Source organism: Taudactylus pleione, unplaced genomic scaffold (assembly GCF_031769625.1).
Source record: "Taudactylus pleione unplaced genomic scaffold, aTauple2 ptg000128l, whole genome shotgun sequence".
In the NCBI taxonomy this organism is placed as follows: domain Eukaryota; kingdom Metazoa; phylum Chordata; class Amphibia; order Anura; family Myobatrachidae; genus Taudactylus; species Taudactylus pleione.
In genome coordinates, this window is record NW_028284530.1 from 11,197,270 (window position 1) to 11,209,611 (window position 12,342).

At 41.5% G+C, this 12,342-nt stretch overlaps 1 protein-coding gene across 2 annotated transcripts in view; it reads right to left on the reverse strand.

Annotated features, from left to right (window-relative positions):
- Nucleotides 1–12,342, reverse strand: part of PHF2 (PHD finger protein 2) — a 305,842-nt gene that overhangs the window by 23,530 nt on the left and 269,970 nt on the right. The window contains exon 19 of one of the 2 annotated variants that reach the window (XM_088472726.1): nucleotides 2,017–2,112. The exons of the other annotated variant lie outside the window; for it this stretch is intronic. Within the exon in view, the coding sequence (XP_088328852.1) occupies nucleotides 2,017–2,112 (96 nt within the window). The remainder of the gene's footprint in view (nucleotides 1–2,016; nucleotides 2,113–12,342) is intronic. 2 annotated transcript variants of the gene reach the window in all.

Consider the following 12,342-nt stretch of genomic DNA (forward strand, 5'->3'; position numbering starts at 1 on the left):
ATTGTGTACTTTTTGGTAAATTTTGCTACTTTGCATCTTAGTTCATATATATATATAGGTACTAATTAGTCTTTTGGCGCGGCTAAGTCGCAAAGCCAGTGACGTACTAAACGGGGTTATTTGGCACAATTCGAGGATATACGTATGTGGACACATCTGTATTACTTTTCCTGGATCTCCTGTGGATGACCACAGGGATGGATGATGTCTGTATTCTAAAATGTGCGCGGACTGTTATATTATTGCACTGCCATTTTAAGTTGTTGTGCAGTCAGTAAGCACTTAGTAGTCAAAACTGGTCTGATGTTGCTCACTGCCTACTGCCATAACTATATGAAAGTGTCACACATCCCTTGTTGCTGACTGTGATCTATAACTAAAACAGCAGAATTCAAAAAATGGATAGGGTACGGGATGCTGGTGCTCGGGATCCCGGCAGTCAGAATCCCGATGCCGGCTTCCCAACAGGGTTAGGATACCAACATTTGTCGGTCAGTATCCTAACCCGCCCCCTCTCCTTACACCTAACCCATCATCCCTAGTGCCTAAACCTAACCTCCCCCTCCCCGCACCCTAAACCTAACCGTGCCCACTTAGAGCCTAACCCTAACCCTCCCCCTAGTGCCTAACCCCTAACTATAACCCTCCCCCTAACGCCAGTACTAACTGTTGAGATGCCTGGCGCCAGGATTCTGAAAGGTATCGGGATTCCAGCGCTGGCATTCTAAGCACTGGCGTCCTGACTGTCGGTATTTTGACCAGATCCCCCCCCAAAAAAAACACACTTGCATAAACGTCTTAACTATTTACATATCATGCTCTGAGCTGCATTATACTACTTTCAATTAAGTAAATATTCCTGCAAGATACTTAATACACAAGAATAGTGCATGGTAACTTGGGATGTATTATTTATGAGCTGAGCAAGGCTCCGTCCACTGAACTGCATGAAAACCTGTAAATTCCTGCCTTTACCTCTTTTTACTCAGTTGCAAAATATGTTAGATGTACTGTATGTGTGTAATGTTAGTATACATGTAATAATGTTCATACATCCAACTTTTAATACTATAAGACAGATAGCATGTTTATAATCTTGGAATTGTCTGTGTTCTTGGTATATACATCACAGCACCATTTCCTATCCATAGAAATCATCATGGCAGCCTCTAATCAACAACATTTCCTATGTATTCAGTATAAGACAAATTAACATTGAATTAGGAATATTTTGTTTTAAATTAAGAGGTAAATTCAATTAGCCCCAATAATATTTTGGGCACATAAGAAGGGACTTACCACAATTTTTTTTACCTTCGCGCAATTCAATTAGATGCCGCTTTATTTGCCCGAAAAATTATCCGGTGATAAGGTCATGTTTTCGCATCCGCTATAGTGAAACCGGGGCTGCTTATTGGGGATTTATTTCACCAGACTCAGGTGAAAAAAATTCACCGATAACTGCCGGCTTCAGGGTTAATTGAATAGCCTCCTGGGGATCAATTAGCAGCTACAATATACCACCGCTATTTCAATTCCCCCCCAAATGGATTTTAATTCCATTTCATCAATAAAAAGCCGTGGCAAGTATGTTAGGGATAATATTTGCTCAACATTTAATGCCGTCCTATCGTGTACACAACACCAGCCCCCTCCCACTCCACATCCCACCACTCAGCAGCATTTTTTCAGTTGTACTGTAATGTAATTAAGTAGTATTATACAGTGCAATTTACCAATGAATTATGTGATGACTGTGATGACGTGACATCTACCTAAACCCAGTTTCAAAAAAAATAAAATAAATTAAATAAATACAAAATAAAATTCTCACATACTTATATTTATATTTGCTATTATCTTGTCTTTATAACTTCGTTAGAAATAATATTGTTTAAATCGCGTTTAAATTGTTTAGTGTTTTGGGTAAACTGAAAAAACACTGCTGTTCTGCATACAATGATAGAGGGGCTGGGAGCCTATGTATCAGGAGGAGTATATAAGATGCATGCTCACCTGTGGGGCTATATGGAGCATCATCAGAACATTTTCTCTTCTTTGATCGAGATTTGAACACAGGATTATCTTCATCTGACTCGAGAGATGGGTAAACTACACAAACAGAGATCAGTGTTATTGGAGCGTAACGCACAATCTCCACAAGCGCTGAGCGATTATCTCTATTGTTCTATGGACAGAGGGTGGCTTTCTGGGGAAAACTTTTGAACTTTTGTTACAGTATGTATTGATTTACCTCATGTTTGAAGGGAGCTACAGTAATGGAAATAGCATTATTCACTTTATTACATTTAAAAATTCATGATTTGGCTTCTAATAAACTGAAAACAACCAAAACAATAGTGAATGGAGTTGCAATTTTGCACGCTGCAGTTAAGGTAGCTTGCCATCTATTCAAATGTTTTTTATATATATATATACGTACAAACTTTAGTACTGCAGAACTCTTAATATCCATTTGTAATAACATATATTTAGCATCTATTCACTTCTTTAGAGGGATCTACATTATAAATAAAATGTACATCACAATGGTGCATTATCCTCATAAAAGTAACATATATATATATATATATATATATACACAAAAAAAAAAAACACCCCATAAAATCTACTCACAAGAGACAATATTAAACAGCACTTATCTGACAGAAGTCTGCAACAATCCAGGACTCAGATTCTATTAAATCAACTCCCATTCCAAATAGTCCAGTGAACTCCAAGAACCAGCAGAATGACAAACACCACCAAAGCGTTTCGTCAAAATGACTTCATCAGGGGTCCACGCCGGATGACCTCCCACATTGTGTTTGCAGTGCTGCTGGACCTTGGAGTTCACTGGACTGTTTTAATATACTTTTTGGAAGTGAAGTTTGTAGAATCTCATTCCCAGATTTTTGTAGACTTCTTTCCAATAAGCGCGGTTTAATATTACTTCTTGTGTGCAGATTTTATGTTGTTTTTAAAAAAAAAAAAAAAAAAGTTTAGCTTTAGAAGGGTAATCCACCGGTAAGGTGTACATTTTATATATTGATCCCTCAATGGAAGTGAAAAATCAACAAATATCTATAATAATTGTAAGTGTAATTAATTCATCAATTAATTAATTGTAAGTGTAAAATAATTAAGAATGTTGCAGTCCTGGAGTTTATCTGGAGCTGTTGTTTTTGATAAATCTCTGATAAGAAAAAGATACATTTATTACAAGTATGTGCAAACTTGTTAATTATATGTGTATGGCTCACATGGATGTAATGCACCATGGGCACTCCATTGTTCCTGTAATTATAGGTTGAATTGGAATCCATCAGCTTGTTTTGGATTGAAACAAGGAGAATGTAAGAAAATTGGTCTTAGCATTCGTGTGTGTGTGTGTGTGTGTGTGTGTGTGTGTGTGCGTGTGCGTGTGCGTGTATTTGTAGAATTCACAATTTACCAAATTTTTTACTTTTGTTAATAAAACATTTATTTATTGATTTATTGTTATCCCCATTCTGAGATGTTAGTACTAGTAACTAGGATTCCTGTGGTAGATGATATACAGATGCGATACTTGTTAAACAGGTTCGCCATGCTTTACACGAGGAAACTATTATCGGCAAAACCCAGAGAATGTTACTGCATGTGTTAGCAATGCTTTTCTCCCTTCAATTAATACAGCAGACCCTTCGTTTATTTTGTGTTCATTTTGCAGTGTAACATCCCATGTTTAAACAAATAGTTAATAAGCTACCTATCGTGAGACATCAGAATGTTGTCATTATGCACAGGAGAGAAGCAGCAAAATAAAATAAACTAGGTCCAACCATTATTTGTGTTTAGTTTGCCTAAAAGACATGATATGTATTTATGCAATGGAAATGTATGGCATACTTAAACAATATAACAAATAAATTGGAGAAGTGCAAATACCAATATCAGACTTCAAAATAAAGCAATGTTTTGGTAATTTGAATTAACAAAATCATATTTTTTGGGACCTTATATAGAAATACCAGCCTCCTCACCCCCACCACAAGCAAAAGAAAAAGCAAAAAATACAACAACATTTAGTTATCAGTGTTTTCACTTGGTTGGGTAAATGACCCCGGCGCAGATAATGCCGACTGTCAGAATCCCAGCAGCGGAATCCCGCTGGTGGAATTCCAGATGTATGCAGGGAAGTATTCTAACCTTTCCCCTAACCCACCCCTCCTGCAGCCAAACCCTAACCATACCCCCCCGCCCCATCAGCAGCCTAACCCTCCCCTCCCCTCCCGCAGCCTAATCCTAACCCTCCCCATAATGCCTAACCCTCTCCCTAAAGCTAACCCTAAGGCTCCCCCTAACCAGAATATGTCGGGATTCTGCCCGCCAGCATTGTGTGCATCAGCATGCCGACTACATCCCTTTTCATTAAATGTGCATGGTCGAGGTTTGTGTTTTATTTTACAGAATTTTGGTTTCGTTCCAGTGCCTCAGTTATGTCACTAGCTCCCAATAAACGGATGTCTGCATTTTCATGAATGTGCATTTTCAGGCCACAAAATGCAGAGTGTGGATTAACAGATAGACAGTAAAAAGGTCGACAGTGTCTAGATAGACACCAGATGTTAGACAGTCAATAGGTCAACTGGGACAAAATGTCGACACACTAAAGGTCGACATGTAAGAAGGTCTACGGGTACAAATGGTCGACACGTGATTTTTTTTTTTTTTTTAAAGCCCTAATCTTCACCCTAACCCTCCCCTTGGTGCCTAATCCTAACCCTCCCTCCTGGTGCCTAACCATCATGGTAAGTGACTAACCCTAACTGTCATGGTAAGTGCCTAACCATAACCCTCCGGTAAGTGCCTAACCCTAACTGTCGTGGTAAGTGCCTAACCATAACCCTCCGGTAAGTACCTAACCCTAAAAAAAAAAAACTTCATGTCAACATTTTGATTCTGGCAGTAGACCTTACTGGAGAAAAGTTTTTCCGTATTTCTCTGGTGACAGCTTCTCCATGCTTTATATAACATGGACTGTGGCAGTACAAGGAACACTGCAGTCCTCCTGTGCTTTCCACACTTCATGGTGGCGATAACAGAGGATACGAGTAGATGCAGTAAATACTGTAAGTATATTAGCGAGAAGGACCGAATTGTGTGGCTCTGAGGTGTTTGGGTTTAAAGTGGCGTGATCTTGTTCTACCATTTTATATTGATAGACTCCACCTACGTCATGTGACTAAAATCTCTATGCAATGAGTTAAACTTAATCACTATGACAACTATAACATGGCTAAATCAAATGGTTTCTCTTCCAAATAGGTGAAATTATTTATGGATATAATAATATTGAGCTACAAAATAGCTATTGTTTGACACATATTGCTCCGCTTATCAGCTCCGTTTCCGGCTCCTGTCCGACTTCCGGCAACTGGTGTCACCGGAAGTTGGGCAGGAGCTGCAAACGGAGCTGACAAGCGGCAGACACCTGGGGGGTAATATTGTGTATATAAGGTAAGAGTTTGTTATTGTGTATGTATGTCCTGATGACGAGTTTGGATTAAACTCTAAAACGTTGACTTAATCTGGTACGTTTTTGATCCTGAATTACTGGAGAAGTCTGGAGAGTGCCGCCTACCTGCTCGCTATATATATATATATATATATATATATATATATAAAACACACACACACTGTGTATACTGTATGTGTATACACTTATTCTATTTGTATGGCTTACATTTGATTAGTCAAACAGAAATGTCTCCTCTCTACTTTTCTACTTTTAGATTTAAGTATTTTATTAACTAATTTGTTTGTGTTAAAATAGTTAACACTGCTAATTGGATATGACCATATCAGCCTTGATAAGGATCATATATTAAGTAACCAAGTTTCTCCAGAGAAAAGTTTTCGGGCCATTCGCCCAAATTTGCTGCTCTTTGCATGGTTGCGCGCTCCTGTTTATTGAGCAATCCTATTGCAAAAGGTGCGATAACACAGATGCCATATAATTCTTGCATTGAAGACCGATGAAAATGGGGAAATCAACCTGTACACCCAAAAAAGGTAAACTAAGATAGTGGAATAGTATAAAGTCTGTTAGTGGACATAATCAAAGGGATTTGGGGTTTTTAGATTGTGCCAAATGACTGTGATATACATTTTTCTCTAACAGTGAAAAAAATGTTAAAAGTAAGTTTTTTGGCCAAAATAAATACTGCAGTTAAACTAGGGATACATTAAAATGGGTGCAAGTATATTTTTTGTGTCATTTTAGGGAAATTTTTAAAATACACCTGGTGTATCCACCTGCATTGCTTAAAACACATGTCCCATCCATACAGCTCCAATAAATACCTGACTCACTATTTTAAATGCATTTTCCAACACTTTTTATTTTTTTCACCCCAAAAATGACGTAATTATTGGCCAAATTAAGTTAATTAAAAACTTCTTTTTGCCAAATTAGTCATTAAGGGGAGTGTCCAAGGGGTCCTACATCAAGTCCCAACAATAGGGATTTTGCACAACTTATCACCTACTCACAGATAGTGAAAAGTAATTTGCAGTAATTCCTATACAGTTTTCACATATGCAAAAACCGCGGCTCGTTGGAATTCGCGACAATCATTTTTCCCGAAAACTTCTCAGAAATGAAAAAGCCGTTATCGCGGCTAATTGGATATGGCCATTAGAGCATTTAATATTGTCCAGCAATGGAACACAATCATAAGCCTCTGAGGAAGTTGGGCACCCCAACGAAACATGTTAGGCCAGCAATAATTTTTTTAACTCTGGCTACAAATCCTCTGCATAAAGACTGCTCCACCTTCCAATCACCCTGCAAAATTGACAGGTATCAGGATGCACTCTCTGCATTCAGCTAAGGATATAGGAGAATGACTTAGATTGTGCTACACGCAGGATTCAGTTTACCGTACATTAGGAACCTGGTACACATAGCTTCTCTCAATTGGGACCCCTTCCAGAGATGTTATATATGACTTTGTAAAACATTATCGGTGTTCAGCAATGGTATTTTTTTCTATAAAAGTTTGTTTCCAAAATCTAGCCATAGTAATATAGGAACTTGTTGCTATAATTTGATATATTTTGTTATTATTTAAGATTGTGTTTTTTGTACAGATCTATTCAGCAACATCTTTATGCAATAATTATTGAATGTTATTCTAGATAAATGTCACTTTATGCCTATAATGGCCAAGAATTAGCTGCGGTAAACAGCATTTTCCGGCTTAAGTGCCGGCAGTTATGCTTTTAGCGCAATCGGTAAGCCCACAACTAGCATCGCAGCACTAGTAAAGTAGGATGTATGTGAGGCGTGATGCACAGCACCACTGTCCTTATCCTGTATAAAGTAGTATGAGGCAGCTGCACAGCACCACTGTCCTTATCCTGTATGAAGTAGTATGAGGCAGCTGCACAGCACCACTGTCCTTATCCTGTATAAAGTAGTATGAGGCAGCTGCACGGTACCACTGTCCTTATTCTGTATACAGTAGTATGAGGCAGCTGCACAGCACCACTGTCCTTATCCTGTATAAAGTAGTATGAGGCAGCTGCACAGTACCACTGTCCTTATCCTGTATAAAGTAGTATGAGGCAGCTGCACAGCACCACTGTCCTTATCCTGTATGAAGTAGTATGAGGCAGCTGCACGGTACCACTGTCCTTATTCTGTATACAGTAGTATGAGGCAGCTGCACAGCACCACTGTCCTTATCCTGTATACAGTATGAGGCAGCTGCACGGTACCACTGTCCTTATCCTGTATACAGTATGAGGCAGCTGCACAGTACCCACTGTCCTTATCCTGTATAAAGTATGAGGCAGCTGCACAGTACCCACTGTCCTTATCCTGTATAAAGTAGTATGAGGCAGCTGCACGGTACCACTGTCCTTATTCTGTATACAGTAGTATGAGGCAGCTGCACAGCACCACTGTCCTTATCCTGTATAAAGTAGGATGTATGTGAGGCGTGATGCACAGCACCACTGTCCTTATCCTGTATAAAGTAGTATGAGGCAGCTGCACAGCACCACTGTCCTTATTCTGTATACAGTAGTATGAGGCAGCTGCACAGCACCACTGTCCTTATCCTGTATAAAGTAGTATGAGGCAGCTGCACAGTACCACTGTCCTTATCCTGTATAAAGTAGTATGAGGCAGCTGCACAGCACCACTGTCCTTATCCTGTATAAAGTAGTATGAGGCAGCTGCACGGTACCACTGTCCTTATCCTGTATAAAGTAGTATGAGGCAGCTGCACAGTACCCACTGTCCTTATCCTGTATAAAGTAGTATGAGGCAGCTGCACGGTACCACTGTCCTTATTCTGTATACAGTAGTATGAGGCAGCTGCACAGCACCACTGTCCTTATCCTGTATACAGTATGAGGCAGCTGCACGGTACCACTGTCCTTATCCTGTATACAGTATGAGGCAGCTGCACAGTACCCACTGTCCTTATCCTGTATAAAGTAGTATGAGGCAGCTGCACGGTACCACTGTCCTTATTCTGTATACAGTAGTATGAGGCAGCTGCACAGCACCACTGTCCTTATCCTGTATAAAGTAGGATGTATGTGAGGCGTGATGCACAGCACCACTGTCCTTATCCTGTATAAAGTAGGATGTATGTGAGGCGTGATGCACAGCACCACTGTCCTTATCCTGTATAAAGTAGTATGAGGCAGCTGCACGGTACCACTGTCCTTATTCTGTATACAGTAGTATGAGGCAGCTGCACAGCACCACTGTCCTTATCCTGTATAAAGTAGTATGAGGCAGCTGCACAGTACCACTGTCCTTATCCTGTATAAAGTAGTATGAGGCAGCTGCACAGTACCACTGTCCTTATCCTGTATAAAGTAGTATGAGGCAGCTGCACAGCACCACTGTCCTTATCCTGTATAAAGTAGTATGAGGCAGCTGCACAGTACCACTGTCCTTATCCTGTATAAAGTAGTATGAGGCAGCTGCACAGTACCACTGTCCTTATCCTGTATAAAGTAGTATGAGGCAGCTGCACAGCACCACTGTCCTTATCCTGTATAAAGTAGTATGAGGCAGCTGCACAGTACCACTGTCCTTATCCTGTATAAAGTAGTATGAGGCAGCTGCACAGTACCACTGTCCTTATCCTGTATAAAGTAGTATGAGGCAGCTGCACAGTACCACTGTCCTTATCCTGTATAAAGTAGTATGAGGCAGCTGCACAGTACCACTGTCCTTATCCTGTATGAGGCAGCTGCACAGTACCACTATCCTTATTTGTATATGGGGCTACTGAACAGCACCACTGTCCTTATCCTGTATACAATAGTAGGCAGCTGCACAGTACCACTGTCCTTATCCTGTATACAGTATGAGGCAGCTGCACAGCACCACTGTCCTTATCCTGTATACAGTATGAGGCAGCTGCACAGCACCACTGTCCTTATCCTGTATACAGTATGAGGCAGCTGCACAGCACCACTGTCCTTATCCTGTATACAGTATGAGGCAGCTGCACAGCACCACTGTCCTTATCCTGTATACAGTATGAGGCAGCTGCACAGTATTACTGTCCTTATCCAGTGTACAGTATAAGGCAGCTGTACAGCACCACTGCCCTTATCCTGTATACAGTATGAGGCAGCTGCACAGTACCACTATCCTTATCCTGTATACAGTATGAGGCAGCTGCACAGTATTACTGTCCTTATCCTGTATACAGTATGAGGCAGCTGCACAGCACCACTGTCCTTATCCTGTATAAAGTAGTATGAGGCAGCTGCACAGTACCACTGTCCATATCCTGTATAAAGTAGTATGAGGCAGCTGCACAGCACCACTGTCCTTATCCTGTATAAAGTAGTATGAGGCAGCTGCACGGTACCACTGTCCTTATCCTGTATACAGTATGAGGCAGCTGCACAGTACCCACTGTCCTTATCCTGTATAAAGTAGTATGAGGCAGCTGCACGGTACCACTGTCCTTATTCTGTATACAGTAGTATGAGGCAGCTGCACAGCACCACTGTCCTTATCCTGTATAAAGTAGTATGAGGCAGCTGCACAGTATCACTGTCCTTATCCTGTATACAGTAGTATGAGGCAGCTGCACAGCACCACTGTCCTTATCCTGTATACAGTATGAGGCAGCTGCACGGTACCACTGTCCTTATCCTGTATACAGTATGAGGCAGCTGCACAGTACCCACTGTCCTTATCCTGTATAAAGTAGTATGAGGCAGCTGCACAGCACCACTGTCCTTATCCTGTATAAAGTAGGATGTATGTGAGGCGTGATGCACAGCACCACTGTCCTTATCCTGTATAAAGTAGTATGAGGCAGCTGCACGGTACCACTGTCTTTATTCTGTATACAGTAGTATGAGGCAGCTGCACAGCACCACTGTCCTTATCCTGTATAAAGTAGTATGAGGCAGCTGCACAGTACCACTGTCCTTATCCTGTATAAAGTAGTATGAGGCAGCTGCACAGCACCACTGTCCTTATCCTGTATAAAGTAGTATGAGGCAGCTGCACAGTACCACTGTCCTTATCCTGTATAAAGTAGTATGAGGCAGCTGCACAGTACCACTGTCCTTATCCTGTATAAAGTAGTATGAGGCAGCTGCACAGTACCACTGTCCTTATCCTGTATAAAGTAGTATGAGGCAGCTGCACAGTACCACTGTCCTTATCCTGTATAAAGTAGTATGAGGCAGCTGCACAGTACCACTGTCCTTATCCTGTATAAAGTAGTATGAGGCAGCTGCACAGTACCACTGTCCTTATCCTGTATGAGGCAGCTGCAGAGTACCACTATCCTTATTTGTATATGGGGCTACTGAACAGCACCACTGTCCTTATCCTGTATACAATAGTAGGCAGCTGCACAGTACCACTGTCCTTATCCTGTATACAGTATGAGGCAGCTGCACAGAACCACTGTCCTTATCCTGTATACAGTATTAGGCAGCTGCACAGCACCACTGTCCTTATCCTGTATACAGTATGAGGCAGCTGCACAGCACCACTGTCCTTATCCTGTATACAGTATGAGGCAGCTGCACAGCACCACTGTCCTTATCCTGTATACAGTATGAGGCAGCTGCACAGCACCACTGTCCTTATCCTGTATACAGTATGAGGCAGCTGCACAGTATTACTGTCCTTATCCAGTGTACAGTATAAGGCAGCTGTACAGCACCACTGCCCTTATCCTGTATACAGTATGAGGCAGCTGCACAGTACCACTATCCTTATCCTGTATACAGTATGAGGCAGCTGCACAGTATTACTGTCCTTATCCTGTATACAGTATGAGGCAGCTGCACAGCACCACTGTCCTTATCCTGTATAAAGTAGTATGAGGCAGCTGCACAGTACCACTGTCCATATCCTGTATAAAGTAGTATGAGGCAGCTGCACAGCACCACTGTCCTTATCCTGTATAAAGTAGTATGAGGCAGCTGCACGGTACCACTGTCCTTATCCTGTATACAGTATGAGGCAGCTGCACAGTACCCACTGTCCTTATCCTGTATAAAGTAGTATGAGGCAGCTGCACGGTACCACTGTCCTTATTCTGTATACAGTAGTATGAGGCAGCTGCACAGCACCACTGTCCTTATCCTGTATAAAGTAGTATGAGGCAGCTGCACAGTATCACTGTCCTTATCCTGTATACAGTAGTATGAGGCAGCTGCACAGCACCACTGTCCTTATCCTGTATACAGTATGAGGCAGCTGCACGGTACCACTGTCCTTATCCTGTATACAGTATGAGGCAGCTGCACAGTACCCACTGTCCTTATCCTGTATAAAGTAGTATGAGGCAGCTGCACAGCACCACTGTCCTTATCCTGTATAAAGTAGGATGTATGTGAGGCGTGATGCACAGCACCACTGTCCTTATCCTGTATAAAGTAGTATGAGGCAGCTGCACGGTACCACTGTCTTTATTCTGTATACAGTAGTATGAGGCAGCTGCACAGCACCACTGTCCTTATCCTGTATAAAGTAGTATGAGGCAGCTGCACAGTACCACTGTCCTTATCCTGTATAAAGTAGTATGAGGCAGCTGCACAGCACCACTGTCCTTATCCTGTATAAAGTAGTATGAGGCAGCTGCACAGTACCACTGTCCTTATCCTGTATAAAGTAGTATGAGGCAGCTGCACAGTACCACTGTCCTTATCCTGTATAAAGTAGTATGAGGCAGCTGCACAGTACCACTGTCCTTATCCTGTATAAAGTAGTATGAGGCAGCTGCACAGTACCACTGTCCTTATCCTGTATAAAGTAGTATGAGGCAGCTGCACAGTACCACTGTCCTT